At 39.6% G+C, this 17,228-nt stretch overlaps 1 protein-coding gene across 2 annotated transcripts in view; it reads right to left on the reverse strand.

The window, feature by feature from the left end:
- Positions 1 to 309: 309 nt before the first annotated feature.
- The window catches only part of COL9A1 (collagen type IX alpha 1 chain), a 66,798-nt gene continuing 49,879 nt past the window's right edge, over positions 310 to 17,228 (reverse strand). For both annotated transcript variants that reach the window (XM_032104744.1, XM_032104745.1), the window contains 8 exons: positions 14,094 to 14,129; positions 13,947 to 13,991; positions 12,165 to 12,197; positions 9,375 to 9,521; positions 8,152 to 8,206; positions 5,552 to 5,740; positions 2,687 to 2,764; positions 310 to 1,489 (listed from right to left, as the gene is read on the reverse strand). In XM_032104744.1, the coding sequence (XP_031960635.1) occupies positions 1,305 to 1,489; positions 2,687 to 2,764; positions 5,552 to 5,740; positions 8,152 to 8,206; positions 9,375 to 9,521; positions 12,165 to 12,197; positions 13,947 to 13,991; positions 14,094 to 14,129 (768 nt within the window). In that variant the 3' untranslated portion in view covers positions 310 to 1,304. The remainder of the gene's footprint in view (positions 1,490 to 2,686; positions 2,765 to 5,551; positions 5,741 to 8,151; positions 8,207 to 9,374; positions 9,522 to 12,164; positions 12,198 to 13,946; positions 13,992 to 14,093; positions 14,130 to 17,228) is intronic.

Consider the following 17,228-nt stretch of genomic DNA (forward strand, 5'->3'; position numbering starts at 1 on the left):
TGGGTTTTTTCAATAATTCCTTTTGGAGTATACATTATACCAGTGCTTTTCCCTTTACTGTTATCTTACAAGTTACATGCAAAATGCAGAGCTCCATGGATTGTGTTATTTCTCTCTGTTGTCTCATGGCAAACAAGTCAAGTGTTTGGAACATGACCAGACAGCTAAGGGCTAGGAGAAAAAATCAGTGCTTAACACAAGTGTATCAAAGTTTGTACTGGAAAATTTGGATGGCCAATAATGAAAAGAAAGGAAACATCACAGTATAGTTTCATTGTTATCTTGGAGAGAGAATAAACTTCAGAGAAGTAAAGTCAAACCACAAATAGTTTAATTTATACTGAGAGGAACAGAATATCCACATTGCACATTTTCCTCTAAAAACCGAGTATCTAAAAAAAAGGCAGCTTGGGCCATCTAATGGCTGCCTTCTGGCTTTTCTGGCTATCAATACTGAATGCAGCCATACATTAAAAAAAATTATTTATTTATTTTGGGTTTTGTAGTCTTTTATAGGAAAGTACATATTTCTAGGACTTAAATTTCCCTTGACAGCAGCTACTAGCCATTTATTTTAATGTCACATACAATGAGGTGACCTGAAATGGGCTTCATATGGAATTACAAATGCAACACAAACTAGAGTCGAAAATGAAGAGGTTATTCCACATGGGTTTGTCATGGCAACCCCATGATTGCACCTGTACAGATATTGGCAGCACAGGTGGTGCCAGGGGTGGCAGGTTTTCGTAAGAACCTCCCACTAGGGTTTCTGTGATTGAATTGAAGAGCTGAAGGAGGTTTTGCATATTCTGTACAAGACACATGAACAATGGAGTGACTGTGCATGAAGGGTATGTGCTAGAATTTATTTTGTAAGTATGAAAGAATAGCTACAGCTGCAGTAAATAAACTATCCTTCTTTATTTGATGGCTGAAGACACGTTATTTCACTGTACATCATACATAGGAATTAAGTAGGGGAGGAGGAAAAATCACAGAAACTCTTTATTAAACAAAACCAAAAATAAAAATAGACAAGCACCATTTATTCCCCCCAAAAGGAGAAGGAGCCAGAAGGCATCACCTGTGTATTTCTGTAAGCATCATTGTTCCAGCTTGTGTTGCTAAGTACTCCTTTTGGAAGAATTTACAACCACTGTGGTAAAAATACCTTACTGAAACCTTGGTTGAAAGGTTTGTCCATGCCCGCATTTCTCCTTCACTCGTTATTTTGTCCTCAGCTGTCTGTGCAGGATGTAAATTGCTGCCAGCCAGCACACGGTGGCACTTGCGCTGCCCACTCAGGGCCCTTTCATGTTCTTTCCTGCTCTCTGTCCCGCCTGCATCCTGCAGGACGCTGGCTCGCAGTACCCGGGAGGGCCAGGAGGGCCGGGGGGACCAGGAACGCCAGGCTGCCCGGCCACCCCAGGGGGACCTCGGTCACCGTCACGGCCTTCCCTGCCGTAGCTGGCTTTGCCTGGTTCACCTGTAGAGTGGATGCAGGTCTAAACATTGGCTGCATACAACTTGCTTGGCATAATTAGCTTTACTGAACATCCTGTCCTTAAAAGCTGTATGAAGATGGTTTTTCACTGCTCTTAGGGTATTCCCAGGAAGGGTGCTGACTTACAGGGACAGTTTTCCTCTACCAGAAACCCAATCTGCGATTATACAGCTACAGCAGCGAAATTTAAGTGCCAGTGCCCTCCAGTTGCACTGGTGCAGGTCTGCTGCTGTGTAAAGCTCTGCAGGGTGCTCGACTCAGCCAACCCTGCTGCCAGTACCTAGGGCAGGGAAGATGCTACTTGCTACCACAGGGTTTCATTAGCTCTCTGTAAAAAGACATACAAAGAATTTATTTTTATTTTCTACTCAGATGGTTGGGGAAATAGATGTATAGAATGGAACTGCTGAGCACTAAAATAGTTTGTTACTTCTAAATCTTCAACAAAGAAAGGATAACCAGTGATTTCAGGAAGCCTCTTCCAGTGACAGATTTCTACAGAAAGCACCTCTGAGTTACAGAGACATCATTTGGATCAGTAAATATTAAACTTTTCCTTTTTCACAAAGAGAACAAATCTGACTAGTTTCTCTTGCTATATAAACACAGAAATGTGCTGTAGAAATACTGATGGAAATAACATGTTTATGTTCATTCCCTGGCCACTAGAGGCCAGCTGTGCTTCATCCATCAGGACGAATCTCCCCTGGAGCCATGTTATATAGCACTGCAATTAATCACCACCGAAATAAAACAATATCCGAAATTATAAGTGGAGATTTTGAAGACTGGTGTGCCTGCCAGTAAGATAATCTGGAGGTTATGGCCTTTTCTTGTTTATTTTTTTATATATAATTATATGTGTATATAATACATATAAAATACATATTAAAAGAGACAAATTTTATTCATGTTTGTGTAACTGCCCCCTTTTTTTAATGCTTGCTTTACATTTTTCCTAATCTTTTTACACTGAGGTATATGAGGTGGTAGCTTTTTGCTTTTTAGTTTTCAATTCTGATTTCTGACTGAATCACCAGAAGTAAAAATCATGAAGCACTGTAATTTGGGAGTTTATTGCTTAATGTACTCCTTTTATCTTTTCAAGGCAGCTTGAAGTATCAGTTCGGAGTAAATTTTTACTACATTTCTTCTTTATCCTCACCCTCTTATATTTACCTGGAAGACCTCTTGGTCCAGGATAACCTTTCAGTCCTCTGCCTGGCAATCCTCTCTCTCCTCTTTCTCCTGGTTCACCTAAAGCAAATTCATGAAACGTTAGTTACAGTCTGCCTGGAGTATCATTTTCAGGAAACTCACTTTCAGAAGTGAACAGTTAATAAGAGAGAATTAAGCTGGCTGTATATATTCTTAGCATCTTTCAATGATGTCCTGACAAATATCCTTGTAAAATGTTTGGGATTTGATTGGGCTTTTTCACCCATTTGAGTCATACTCAGAAGCGGACAGGCTGGAGGGACACCTAGCGCTGGACAGTAAGCACCACATGAAATGTATCACAGCCTATATAACAAGACTAAACCAAAGTCCCAGGACTTCAGGGTACTTGGGATACAGACCGAGGTTAGTCTGTATTAGATGACTTCTGCAAAACGATACAAGCTCAGCTAAGAAGTAAAAATTCTTGACTACTGTTCCTCGAGACAACCAGTGCAGAGGAGAAAAAAGGTGGCTGCACAGATGACAGTATTCTGTTGATATTCACATAAGACATTGTTTTACCTTCACAAAATAAATTTTTTCTCATATAATAATATCGTGGAGACTTTCCTTTGGTGGATACCCAGTGTTTCATCAAGCCCATGTCTTGCTCCAAACCTGAATTACCTTAGTAAGAGGAAGGTTTTTTTCTTGCTTGGGTTGTAAAGTTCAAATTCTGTTCACTGTTCCTATATCATAACACTGTGTATACTCCTAATTGTGAATACCTTATGTTGTTTGGGGGGTTTTTTACCTTTTTTTCTTTTTATGCAAGTAAAAAGTCACAAATTTATGCCTAATAATATTTGAGTTAGCTTTATTTTATGCGTCTATACTGTCTTGGACTATGGTGAGGAAAGTTAGAATAGACTGCTGGGTTTCTGTCTTGCCTAGAAATGGCACAGCAGAAAACAAGGAAGCTGTGCAAGGGAACACAAGAGACAGTACAAAAGTCCAGGTTTTAATAAAAGATGCACACAGGGTACTCATCTCCATGCTCTGGACTACCTAGTCAACATGGAGATCCAGCCTGTCTTCATAAATACAGCTACTGCAAGCCCTAGTTCAGGTTACCCTTGTGTACTTCTGTTTTTTCCAACTACCTAGCACTGCAGAATAGTGTTTACTCCTGCTTACCCTAAAGGTGTCCCACTTTTTATTACTGTTTCTGAACAGAAATAGTCCTTCACTATCCCAGACTGTTCATTAATATAACTAAATCTCCTTCCTTGAGGCACATCTTCTTGATTCTGTCATTGTTGCTGCTGCTAAAATCACTGTACCTTTGTATCTTCTGCTGTGCCTCATGGTTACACTTTGCTGTGTTTCTGTCTCCTATTCATTATGAACTTTTTTAAACCATTCACAGCACCTTCTTCCTGTTCCCTTTTTAAACGTGTCCAAGTACTCTTTTCCCCTCACTCCAATCTCAGACAACTCTCCAAATGGGTGGTGAAAATCAGTTGATCCCTGTGACTTCTGTGGAACTCTGGTAAGTACCAGGGACTCAGAGTGAAGCACTGAGATTTTTCAGGTTGACTGCCACGTACCAGCCTGATAGCTCTTGCATGAGAGCATTCACCACTTCCGTTGTATCTGTAATGGTATTTCAAGATTTACTGTAAGGTAACTCGGAATTTGATGACACTTATGATACCAAACTAAGTATCTTGCTTATTTTTGGGGGGGTTTAATGCTCTGTTTATTTTTTTCTTTTAATATTAACACAGTGTACCCTGCTGTGTGTTGAATCAAATTTTGCATACCCCATAAATCACCTTTGTATTTCTGGTTTTTGTTTCTTCTGCAGATGACATTACATTGAATTTAAACAGTAACAAAGCTCCAGCAATGATGCTGTTAAGTTTTGCTTTTTGTGTATTCTATCTGTTCTCTCAAAGGTTTACCAAATTTTACTTTCAAATGAATCAAAAGTAAACACTCTACTCCAGCAACAGACCAGCTTTGTGCAGAAAGACAATTTTAAGACCTTCTTTTGAGAAAACAAATCAAAATCACTGCTGAATAGAAACAAATACATACACAGTTGTCATAAGACTTTGCAGAAAATTCTACCCTGTAATCCTCTGGAGGAGAATAGAACCTCTCAGTCATGAACAGAAGAGATTAACTTAGATCAAAGATTTTGTGTAAAATGTAAGTCAATTTTATTAGGGATTTTTCCTTTCCAAAGAATCAATAGACTCTGGTACCTGGTGGAATGATGTTAAATGGCTCAAATATTATATGCAAATAAAAGGCAGATTATTATCAGTCCCTTTTAATGTGATAAACTGGGTGTGCTTAGAAAAGTAGACTAGGTTTTAGTGAAGGAATCTGACTGCTTACATCAGCTCTTGGGGCCACGAGTCTTGCAGAAGTGAGGTCAACAACCAGGCTGAATGGAGGAAAGAGAATCGCTGCTAGAACCACATGTTCTTTTTGTCATCAAATGACTTCTACAATATGAGAAAGGACAGGCATCTGCCCTGAACTAGAAGTAAGCAGCTGAGTCAGAGTCCTAATATTGATTCTCATTCTCATGGACTTTGAGGTTTTGTGGGCTAAAAACCAGATTTCTAAAAAAGTGTTGCTAAAGCCAGGCCAATGTGCCCTTTAATCACTGTGGTAACTGACACAAGAGTTACAGCAAGCAGTTTACATTCCTAACTCGGGACTTTTTTGGACTTCACATGTGTACAGTTTACATCCACAAGCTGTAAACCAAGGAAGGGGGGTGGGAACAACAACAACAAACAAACAAAACCAAAAAACCAAAACTTAAACAGTCACCAAGTGAAAGCCAGTTGGAGAATTTCTTACCTTTAGGACCTTTACGACCAATCTCACCAGGGGGACCTTTAAGGCCAGGCAGGCCACGGGGGCCAAGCTGTCCTGGGAAACCATTTTCACCAGCAGGTCCTGGAGCACCTGGTGGCCCTGGTCGGCCAGGAAGACCTGGAGCACCAAATTCTGGCCTCCTAAGGCTGGCTGCCAGCTGAGCTAATTGTTCTGCAATGAGCAGAAGGACAGAGTTAAGGAGTAAGTGAACATGAATGAAGAGATCACTGAAGAAGAATGTATGCTCTTTGCTACAGGAACTGACTTACTGATTACGCTACAGCACCTTCCTTTTGTACACTGCTATTTACAAAGTTTATTACATATAAGGTATTATCTTAGAACATTCAGTGGCAAGCTGCATAGGTACACTGCAGAAAAAAATGCATTTTTTTCTGCAAAATAAATTTAATGTTCATAGGTTGAAATTATTCAAATGTATATAGTTTATTTGGAAATGCCTTTATAATTTTCTATGTCATTTAAATTTCAACCATTAGTAAGAAACTTACTCTTTTAAGAGGCAGTGATTTCATGAGTAAATAGCTCTCTTCTTTACTACATGTTAATCCTGTCAAGATCCATTTTTGCAAGAAGGGAAAAGTATGAGGTTAGTTATGTACACTGCCTGTTAAGTGCCAGTCTTCTTTTCAAAGGAAAGAACCCTCAAACCTGTGCTTATGAGTTCAGGTTTGATAAATAATTGAACATTTTATGTTGATCTTTTCTTAAGGTAATTCAGCAGAACCTTTGCTCTTAATCAGGCACAGGATCAGCTTGCCATTCCTCAGGACAATCTATGCTGGATATTCCATTTTGCTCCTCCCCCTTGCAGGCCACTGCTCCAGCAGCATAAAAGCAGTCCTCTCTTTCCATAATGTTTCTGTTCTAGACTTCAAATACATCTTCCAAGCATGCTTTGGAAATAACTTTCACTGGATACAGCCACACACAACTCCATATGACATCTGCTTTAAAGTCTGCAGGACTTTGAAAGACTAGTTATTTTGTGTCAACAGCTGAGAAATACTAAGATGATGTGGGATGGGGTGCAGGGGGTTAGGATCTGAATTAAAATATGAATTATAGCCAGGAGATCTACAAGGAATAGCTCTCTGCAGGGAAAGCCTGAGGAGCTGAACTTCATTTACAGTTGTCTTTAAGACAACAAGGTTCCAAGGAGCCACTTGGATTGATTTATATTCCTATGTTTTTCTCTCTTTTTAGTAGACCAGCATGGACAATTATAGGAGTTTTCAAGAGGGGTGCAATGAAGACAGTCTAGATTTCCCCCATACCAATATCTTCACTGTTAATTCTGATAGTTAGGAATAAATTCAAGCACCAAATCTGATTTCACTATAATCCTTCTCAATATTACTGTGTTGATGCCTTAGGTTTTAACTTTTATATTTTTCAAATCCTGTACTGCCCAGTGTGTAACTCTGAAGTTTCTTGTAGCCTGTTAACTTCTGCTCACTCGTGCTAGGTAGACATAACAAAGCCTCTCCGTGCCTGCTCTCCAAGGACACCCAGACCATCCTAGGCCCAAAAAGTATAAACCAAAAGCCTCTAAAAGGGGGCAAGCTGAGGGGAATTACATCATTAACTGAAGCTTTAATTGGAGAATTAACCCTGATATGCAAATGAACCAAACCTATAAAAGTCTGAAGAACTCGTGACCTGTCGTCCACCTTGGGGTCCATCTTGGCAATAGCTTCTGGCTCCCCAGGGTGTACCTTTGAAGGCCTTTCAAATAAATGCCTACCTTTATTCCCTTACTCCTGATAGTCTCTGTTTCTAGGTGGCCTCTTAAGGCATCAGTGTCTTTCAAGAGACCACTTTAAAAGGCCTTTTTACCCTGTTGAGCAGTATCAAGAACAGTGACACTACTGGAAATTTTTAAATCATGAGCAGCAATTTCATTCTTTAAACTCTTAACATCACAGAGGCATAATATTCCAAAAGGCAACTCAATAGCAAGTAGTGAAAAGTTTCTTTTGTGTTTATAGGGAAGCATATATTTCTCAACTCGGAAAATTCCGTGCACCCAACCATATTGGAAAAGTTTCAGATTTCGGTGTGTGTGTCAAGAAATCAGCAAATATAATTAGGGTTTTCAGTATCTCTCAACTGCTTTAATTTTAAGGTGTGTTATCTCCAGAAAGCCTCTCTCTGCATTCCTCTTCTTTTTATGCATTTTGCAGTTTGTTTGCTGCAATTTAATAGTGAGTACAAAAGGCTAAAAAGCTTTCAGTGAAGCTTGTACTTTTATGTATGCAAACACAGCAAGTGATTTGAATAAAAAATGCATGTATGTATACTCTGGTCTATGGCCTGCTTATCACTGCAGTAATGTGGACTCCACAGGTAGTTCAATGAGGCTACAAAATATATATAAATAAGGGACTTCCTCAAACTGTGTTCACATTCATATGTGGAAAGATTTTCCACCAGGTTCCCTGCTGAGGCCATGCAATTTGTTCTGGGTAAGCATGCGGAAAATCTTGGTTGCCTCCACAGAAATAGATGATCCCAACTTAAATGCACAAGAAACATCAAATACTTTTTAACCCATTTACCTTGCATGACTCTCATGCAAACCTGCTTAATGTGGTGATCACTTGGTTCTTTGCCCTAGGATTAAAAAAAGAGTTTTAATAAAACAGTTGATGCCACATTTACATTTTATAAGTGTGCCTGGTACAAAAAAATGCTGGCCAGTTGTCACAGTTTAACCCCAGCTGGCAAAACACCACACAGCTGCTCACACCCTCAGCCTGCACCAGTGGGATGGGAGAAGGAAAAAAAGTTTAACAAATGGAAAGTAAGAAGAAGGAGAAGGAGGGGTTGGAAGAAGGGGAAGAAGAAGACAATAAAATGCAAAAAAGGCAATGATAATGCAAGTGATATAAATGAAAGCAGTTGCTCACCACTCCCACAAGTTTTCTCTGGTTACGTTGCTGAGCATGATGCCATAAGGTATGGGATAGCCCTTTGGTCAGTTAGGGTCACCTCTCCCGGCTGTGTCCCCTCCCAATTTTTTGTGCACCTCCAGCCTACTCGCTGATGGGGCAGTGTAAGGAGCAGAAGAGGCTTTGATTCTATGCAAACAGTGTTCATGAGTAACTGAAACATCACAGAATGGCTTGGGTTGGAAGGGACCTTTGAAACCATCTAGTTCCAACCCCCCCTTCAACATGACCTTGAACCCTTCCAGGAACAGAGCATCCACAACTTCCCTGGGTGACCTATTAGCACCTCACCATTCTTGCAGAGAAGAATTTCTTCCTAATATCTAATCTAAATCTATGCTATTTCACTTTGAAGCCATTACCCTTTTTCCTGTTCCCATGGCTCTGCTATAAAGATTGTTTTCGTCACAAATCCAAAACACAACCCCAATACAAGCCACTATGAAGAAATTTAACTGTATCCCAATCAAAACCAATCCATGAGTCACTAAAAGGTGTTCCAGCTCCTGCCAGTGCAACTATTCCAGCTGATGTCAACCAGCAAACTCTGCGAGGGATGCTCCTTTGTATCAACCAGGGTTTGGTTTCATGCACACTACAGAAGTGGGGTGGGCATAAGAAAACAGAGCTGAATTGAAAGCTGGGGCCCCAAGGACATAGCTGTGTACAACCCAAGATTGCTCTGGTGTACACATGTGTCTGATGAGAGGCACACTGTACTTCAGACTACTGTGGCACTTCAGTTTGGCATGTGTACATGGAAAACAAGGAGTGGTGTGAGTGAGAGATAAAGGTTCAAAAGATACCAATTACATGGAAACAGTACTTACAGCTGGCCCTTCGCTGCCAGGCAGGCCTGGGGCACCCTGTTCCCCCTGCAATCCTCGCGGTCCAGGTGAGCCTCGTGGCCCTTCCATGCCCGGCAGTCCCCGACTTCCCTCAGGCCCACGGGAACCAGGGTCTCCAGGATTACCAATCTGACAATGAAAGAGAGGAATTCCAATGGACTGCTATATTAATGATAGACTCATTCTGACATACCAAAATGGTGATGGGAACTATTCAGAAGTGCAAAGAAATGAGTGCTGAAATGCAGTTGTTGAACAGAGTTTTTTAAATAAGCAACTGGAGTCAGTAGTTGCATGATTTGTAAGAGGTCAGTATTCTTCACTCACAGGGGAGAAATGGAAAATTACTCTATTCTGTCAAAATAGGTAAATCAGAATCAATAGTGAAATGCTCAAGATGGCTCTCTGCCCTTGTGAATGCCAACATTGAACATTTCTAGACATTAAGTGCTGCTTAAGGTATGAAAACTCCACCTCCCTTCGTGCTCCAAATGCCTTTCATGTCCTTCTGTAGAGAGTACCACAGTATGAGCTTCTACTGTGTAGCCCCAGGCTGTTTGGGAACACACATTTTTGCTTTGTTTACTCTGTCAGAGACAGAGCTAGTTCTAGTGCCGCTGCTTGAGTTTGCTGGCAGAGGAGAAGGAACATCCTCACACAAACTGACATTGACAAACTGCCTGAACAGATGCAGTGCCATGATTACACTCAGGGAAGGGGTAGAAAGAGCTATTCCTGACCCCTGGGGAATGAAAGGATTGATGTGACTATGTCAATATGTTCACTTAAGTACACTGAGTAAACAAAGCTATAGCTTCTACTCCAGTAAATTTACTAAGAGTTATTAAATATCATGCAGAGTGAGACCTATGCCAGCAGGCACCTCTGAATTATCGTTTTTGGTTTGAGTGGCAATGTTCTCGTAGCAGGGGGTCTACGGGGGTGGCTGCCAAAACCTTTCCCCCATGTCCAGCAGATCCAACACCAGCCAGCTTCAAGACAGACCTGCTGGCCAATGCCAAGCCAATCAGTGAGGTTAGTAAAGCCTCTGGGACAACATATTTAAGGAGAAAAAATTATTTCCCAGAAATAATTGCAGCCAGAGAAGAGCAGGGTGAGAATATGTGAAAGGAACAGCTCTGCAGACACCAAGGTCAGTGCAGAAGGAGTGAGAGGAGGTGCTTCCCCATTGTTTTACTTCCCATTATCCTACTCTGACTCTGATAGGTAATAAATCTCTTTGTTTCCCCGAGTCTGTTTTGCCCGTGACCATAACTGGTGAGGGATCTCTCCCTGCCCTTATCTGGGCCCATGAGCTTTTTGTTACATTTTCTTTCCCCTGGCCAGCTGAGGAAAGGAGTGACAGTGTGGCTCTGGTGTACAGCTGGTGTCCAGTCAGGGTCAAACCACCACAGCTGCTTTCAATACAAGTTAATTTACTCCTATTAATCAATAGTAGTACTAAGAAATAAACCCTACATACTCACGGCTTCCCAAATCTACTGGGGAGAAAAAAAAGCCACACCCGCTGAAAGAGATGCTGACGAACAAATTACTCAGCTGTGGTATCAGCTAAATCCACAAGATGGAGCCATTTCGGTTCCAGCTGCGCTGCATCCCAGACAGCCCATTGCTCTCCCTACCAGGAGAAAACCCAAAGAACGTGCTTCGATGGATACATTAAGAAGACAAAATAATTGCTTTTATGGACTACACAACCGGGAAGCCATCATTCCTTTCTTCCCCAGCCTGGTGAGTTATCAGGTTCCCAGACAGATTACTCATTCCTGTGAAGGTACTCACTGGGATGGCAAGCCCTATAGGGTCTCATCAATAGAAGAGGATTTTAAAAATCGAGGTGGATAAAATTATGGATTTCTCTTCTACTCTATCTCTTCCTCATGTCCTTCATGTAGGATCCTCATCAGCAGTAAACAGTCTTTAGCTTGCATTTGCTTAGCCCTGAAGTTACCCCAAACACAGAGAACACAAGCACAGGTTTTTTTGTTATGCTCAGCCTCAGTTCCCCATGGGCAGAACTGTTGGTATTTTAGTATCACAGCCCATACTGTCAGATGCTGTAACAATCCAACTCTTCAGTGATCTTGAAATAAAAGAAGGAGTTCAGCTCTCCAGTTATTTTTTTAGGTGACATACAAGATTCTGCTCCTTCCACATCAAAGTTATCACTTTGCAAATGAAAACAAAATAAAACAAAATAAAACAAAACAAAATAAAAATTAAATTAAAATAACATAAAAATAAAATAAATAAATATAAAAGAAAATAAAATAAATATAAAAGAAAATAAATATAAAATAAAAATAAAAACAAAAATAAAATAAAGGAATCTGAGCCATAAATACTCCTGGTTTCACAGACATCACAATCCTGCTGCCGGCTTTTTAACAGTGGCATGCAGCCACTGCACTGAGCCTCCTTTCTATCCAACACCTACTGTACAAAGGGTGCATTCATTTTCTTTAAAAAAAAAACTTAGTTGGCCAGAAAACTGCTGCTGAATGATGCTTCTCTTTTATGGAGTTAGAATTCAGGAAACTAATTCCTTTTCAAAGCCAATTCATTTTAATATTAACTGTATTCAAAATTTAAACAGAAGAAAATCTGTTAGAACACATTCAATTTAACTGTGATAAAGAGCTTAGCCTGTTATTTGCATTTTTCTTTCCTTAGATCAGAAAACCATCTATATGATCTATATGATCTACTAGATCTCTGTATTTCCATAAAAATGCTATTCATTATACTTACAGCTCCCTTTGCTCCTGGTAATCCCATGTCACCCTAAAAATAAGACAAACTGTATTAGAAGAGAGTCTCCGTTACCACTGACATTAAAAATGCAGTACATTTCACATGATTTTTTTTTCACTATAAAAAGAAATTTCATATATTTGGTTGATTTATGCAAAATTGCACCACAAATTAATTACAATTCCTTTGAAAATAAAACCTTTATTTTGAGTGGGTTTTGTACAATTCCTTTCTCAAAAACTTTTCTGTAAGGTGCAGATGAGAAAGCATGTTTGTTATAATTGTTTTTGTATTTCTTACGTTGGAATCAGACACATGACTCTAACCTCTCAAACACAGCTACACCCCAGGACAATCTTAGACAGCAGATTTCTTGGAAAACTTTAGAGGATGCATTTTTTTAACCAGGATTTTCTAGTTTCCGACAAGTGACAGAACTATGGATTTCAGTGCTGTGTTAATACTGAAAAACTGCAACAGAAACCAGACAAGTGTCTACCTAAAGCTCTGTGAAGAAGCCAAATCCCATCACATTCCTATTTCCAGCAATCTTTCTCCTGGCTTGAACAATTCCAAAATCCCTCAATCACCTGACTGAGAATAGCAATCCCACTGTTCAGGAATTTTTAGGCTTTCCTCTCAACTGGAAAAAAAAACTTTCAAAATCTTGTAATCAGACGTGAAATAGATTAGTATGAAAACACCGAAGAAACTTAGAGAGATTTCTGTAAACTGCCCTCTCCCAGTTCTTAAATGTCATGGTGAAATAACTAGTTTCCAGTCAAAGGCCTGTCTGTTAATGAATAGGTCATAATTGAAATAGAAATAACTGTTATCCATTTAAACCAGACTGACTGGCAGCACACTTAAACAACCCATAGTATTGCTTCCTGGGAATCTGCAGAGTGACTGTAATGCTCCGTTACTGGACATTTTTCTCACTAAGGCTTTCAGAATTGCAGCATGTAGGATAAAAACACTCACTTCCCACATATGACCCAGCTACCATTCTTTGAATAGGGAGCAGTTTACTTTCTTTAGAAAGATCAGTTCTGGCTTTGCTGGGTGAAACCTCATGGGAGACACTGGACCAGTGGGTTTCTCTTTTGGCAGGGAAAAACATCCTCTTTTCCCAAGGGCACATGACCCAGGCATTACCCATGTCAATTTACAACATGCCATACTCCTGCAGCATATATATACGCAATATCACAGTGCCACAGCCTCTTCCCAGCCCATTTTTCCTCTCCCTAACAGCCAGTTGCAAATCATATTTCCAAAGAGAAAGTCAATACAAAATATTTCCTTTAAGTGCGAGTCATTAAGGATATTTATTAACTCTCCTCCTGTTTCACTTGAGTTAAACTAATTGCTCATCCTCACTGCCTCAAACACCAAGAATTTGTGTCTGTGCATGCATATATATATATATTTATAAACAAACAGTCTCTATATGTATCTACCTATATGTGTATATATATATATATATATATACACACATACATACATATATATATACACAAACACAGACACATCCCTTTCCTTCAAGGCAGTCTGTACTATATTGTACCCCTAACAGAGCACGTGTATTTCAGTGCTTTCCAAACAGCAGGAATAGGGTAACTAGGCAAATAGAACTGCTGTGCTCTGCAGTGGCTACAAAACTTAAATGTGCATTTCAGTGATGAAAACATAACGCTTGAAGTATTCCAAAAACATTTTATAGTTTTAATTTACAATAACAACATAATATCAGGTAAAGAAAAAAAGGCGCCTTACTAAGTCACCCTTTTCTCCTCCATCTCCTTCTGCTCCAGGTGCACCCTACATCAAAGAAAGACATACTGTCAGCCTTCAGATTTAGTCAGCATTATGTGGCATTTGGTACTGTGACTTTAAAGTCCCATAATCTCTATCATGACTTACTTGTTCACCCTTAGGTCCTGGTTCACCCACCGAACCCTAAAAGGTTAAAGATTTCAAAAAAAAAAAAAATATTTCAGAATTTCAAACTCTAGATTCTAAAGCACATTAAATGTTCTTTGATCCTAAATTTCACATTCATGCAAGAGACCTTTAAAGCTGCAAATTTTTAAGAATGACAATGAAAGCACTTAAGTCTTACCATGCAATTTATGTGACAGACTGAAGGCAAGTACTAGTTTGGAACATATAATCCATCACCACACTGGACAGTACAGATTCTGAGTGTCAAACAGAAGATGTCCCCTTTAAATGACAAATGCTTTTGCAGATGCTACTGGTCTGCTCTGAGAATTGGTTACAAGATACAAGTAAATAAATCCAGTAAGTGTATCACTTTTTCTAGCACTATTATATATTCCATATTGCTGAAGGCTATAGTAGCCCTGCTAATGAGGGATAAGCAGAGAGACATTCACAAGTACAGTCACAATCTTGTCTTGTGTGCTGTTCAATTCTCAATGTCTTTTAGCAAACCTGTGTCAAAAGGCTTGTATCTTAGAGTTAATATGCCTTTTTCAAAAGAAATTAGATTATGTTTCATCTTAGAATCCTCTAACAAAACGTACCTGTGTGGACGGGCAGGAAATAAGGAGTAATAAATTAATGACCTAATTCATTTCAAACAGATGTAATTTTTCTCTATATCAAAATTATTAAATTTGTAGAACAGTTTATCATTTAGGACAATCTTTTTGTATTTGTATTCTGTTGGAAAACCAGTCACACCATCCTTTTAATATTCTTTGCAGTCTGCACATGTTCAAAGATATGCATTCCAAAAGAACTATAACTGTGCATGATATTTTTTTTCTGTAAAACAGACAGACATGCAGCAGTTTCTCTCTCATTTCAGAGATCCATTTAATTCACATAAGATACAGACACATAGACTGGTGTGAGTTTTATGAAATTAATGAATTCTGACATGTTCTCATGTTCTTGAAGATGAAGAGCTAATAATAAATTATCCACAAAGATAAGCAGTATAAATCACAGAACTGTTTAACATTCCAACTTTGTCAACACTGAAACTATTTTGTTTGAAGTGTTCTCAACATTGTGCCTTGTTAAGGTTTCCCAGTTACACAAAAAAGATATTGATTTCCAACCTAACATTGTTTTGGGGATTCTTTCTGCCCCCTTAATCTTGTTTAGAGCAATAAAACTGCCAATAGAGAAGGCTGACATAGAAGAATCGATTGCTTTTTGTGAGCCTTGGCCTGCAGTGTTTGCATTAGCAAATACAAAAATCGTAACTGAAACTATCTGAATCCACATTGACTCCAAAAATTTCAACGGAGGCACTAAGGCAAGATATCAAACTATGAAAATACTCACTTTTCTTGACCTACTGCCTATCTATTTGCAAAAATGCTTCTCAAATCATACCCAAGAATTATTTGCAAAACTGCCTGTCAGCATCATCCAAAACTGTACCAGGGGCTACTTTAACCACTTAGCAGCATAAAGGATTGTGTTGCTGTGCCAGGGTCTGGCACTTGCCTTGCTGCTGTTTAACTTACTAAAATAGACAGAACCCAAGTGTATGAAACCAGTCCAAACTACATGAATCAGAAACACTCTAAGTGGTGAATGCTGGGGTTTGGGCATTATCCGTGTTGCGTGGGCATAACCACCCCGTAAGATTCACTGAAGCGTAAGCCATTGCTCTTACATTGCTTTGTCCTGCTCTCTCTGCTAGACTATGTCAGGTGTGTGCCTGATGCACACAGCTCCTTGCCCAGACTAGTGGCAGTCTGGTTCAGGCTCCAAAGGAGGCAGAGGCCTAGGCTGTGACCTCCTCTTCCAACCTGAAAACCCACACAGGGACGGGGTGACGTGGTAAGGATTGGTCCATGTGGGCTTGGAAACACGAACACTGATCCTGCAATTAACACATTATGTTATGCTTGTAACATTCAATCATTATTATACCCATAGAATTTTGACACCTCTCACTTTTACATATTACTTCAATAAAAACACCTCTGCTGGTATCTTTGGTGGTGATTCATTCTTTAAGTGGTCATCACCTGCATGTTGACAAGATGCCAACAGATAGTACACAATATTTATCAGCTTTGGGATCAAGAATAACTACTGATATATCAAATTCATGAATTCTACTGGCTTCTGGCTGCTATTTTCATCAACTCTTATCATGCAGATATAGCTACACAACAGAACTTTATAGGATCCCTGTGTACAAAATCATGAAATTTTGAAACCAGAAATGGAAAAAAAGTTACTTCAGCCTAGAACTTACTCCTAGAAGGGGTTGTCCCAAAGACTAGGGTTAACAGGCTACAGAGACACCTATTTCCAACCTGACAAAACCAGGCCGTGCAAAACCAATACATTGTAAGACTGATGCAGTTGCAAAAGCTGAAGGGAAGAGGAAGGCTAGAGCAGCACAATGCTCTCCAGGCTTGTGACTTGGAAGACATACTGCAGGTCAGCGCTGCTGGCAAGGCTGCAGCCATGCTAAGGCTGCCCCAGAAAATTCACTCCAACCTCTATGCAACTGGAAAAAATAATATAAATCAAGGATACAAGTGGAGAGCTAAAAAGGAATCACAGGATGACATAGTTCCTAGCATAGCTCTTGGGACTTTAAGGTTATTTGCACAGAGCAATAAACTGACCTCAGGTTTTCAAAAAAGGTCCAGGCACAAGTTACTGTCATCTGCCACTTAGATAAGCAGAAACCTCCTGGATGTAGCCTGTCTCTCTCTAGGTCCATTTACAGCATCTACATTCTACTTTTCATTCTACAGACCATTTATATGATAAATAAGGAAAATCAGGCACCCTTGGAAGGAGGTTGTCAGCACTGCAACACATGTTAGGTATTTTCCTTCACATTTGCTTCCTCAGTACCTTCAATCTCCCTCTTGAGGAGTCTAAAGTATGAATCATTACCAACCTAATAAAAAGAGACTGCTTTATGTCAATACTTACATTTGACTAGAAACATGTGTTCCTGATCTCAGCATTAAAAGAAAACCAAACAAACATGAAAAAATACCTCAGCAACATCAAAGACATAAAGCTTGCTTTTAAGTACCTGAAAAG

Source organism: Corvus moneduloides, chromosome 3 (assembly GCF_009650955.1).
Source record: "Corvus moneduloides isolate bCorMon1 chromosome 3, bCorMon1.pri, whole genome shotgun sequence".
Taxonomy (NCBI): Eukaryota; Metazoa; Chordata; class Aves; order Passeriformes; family Corvidae; genus Corvus; species Corvus moneduloides.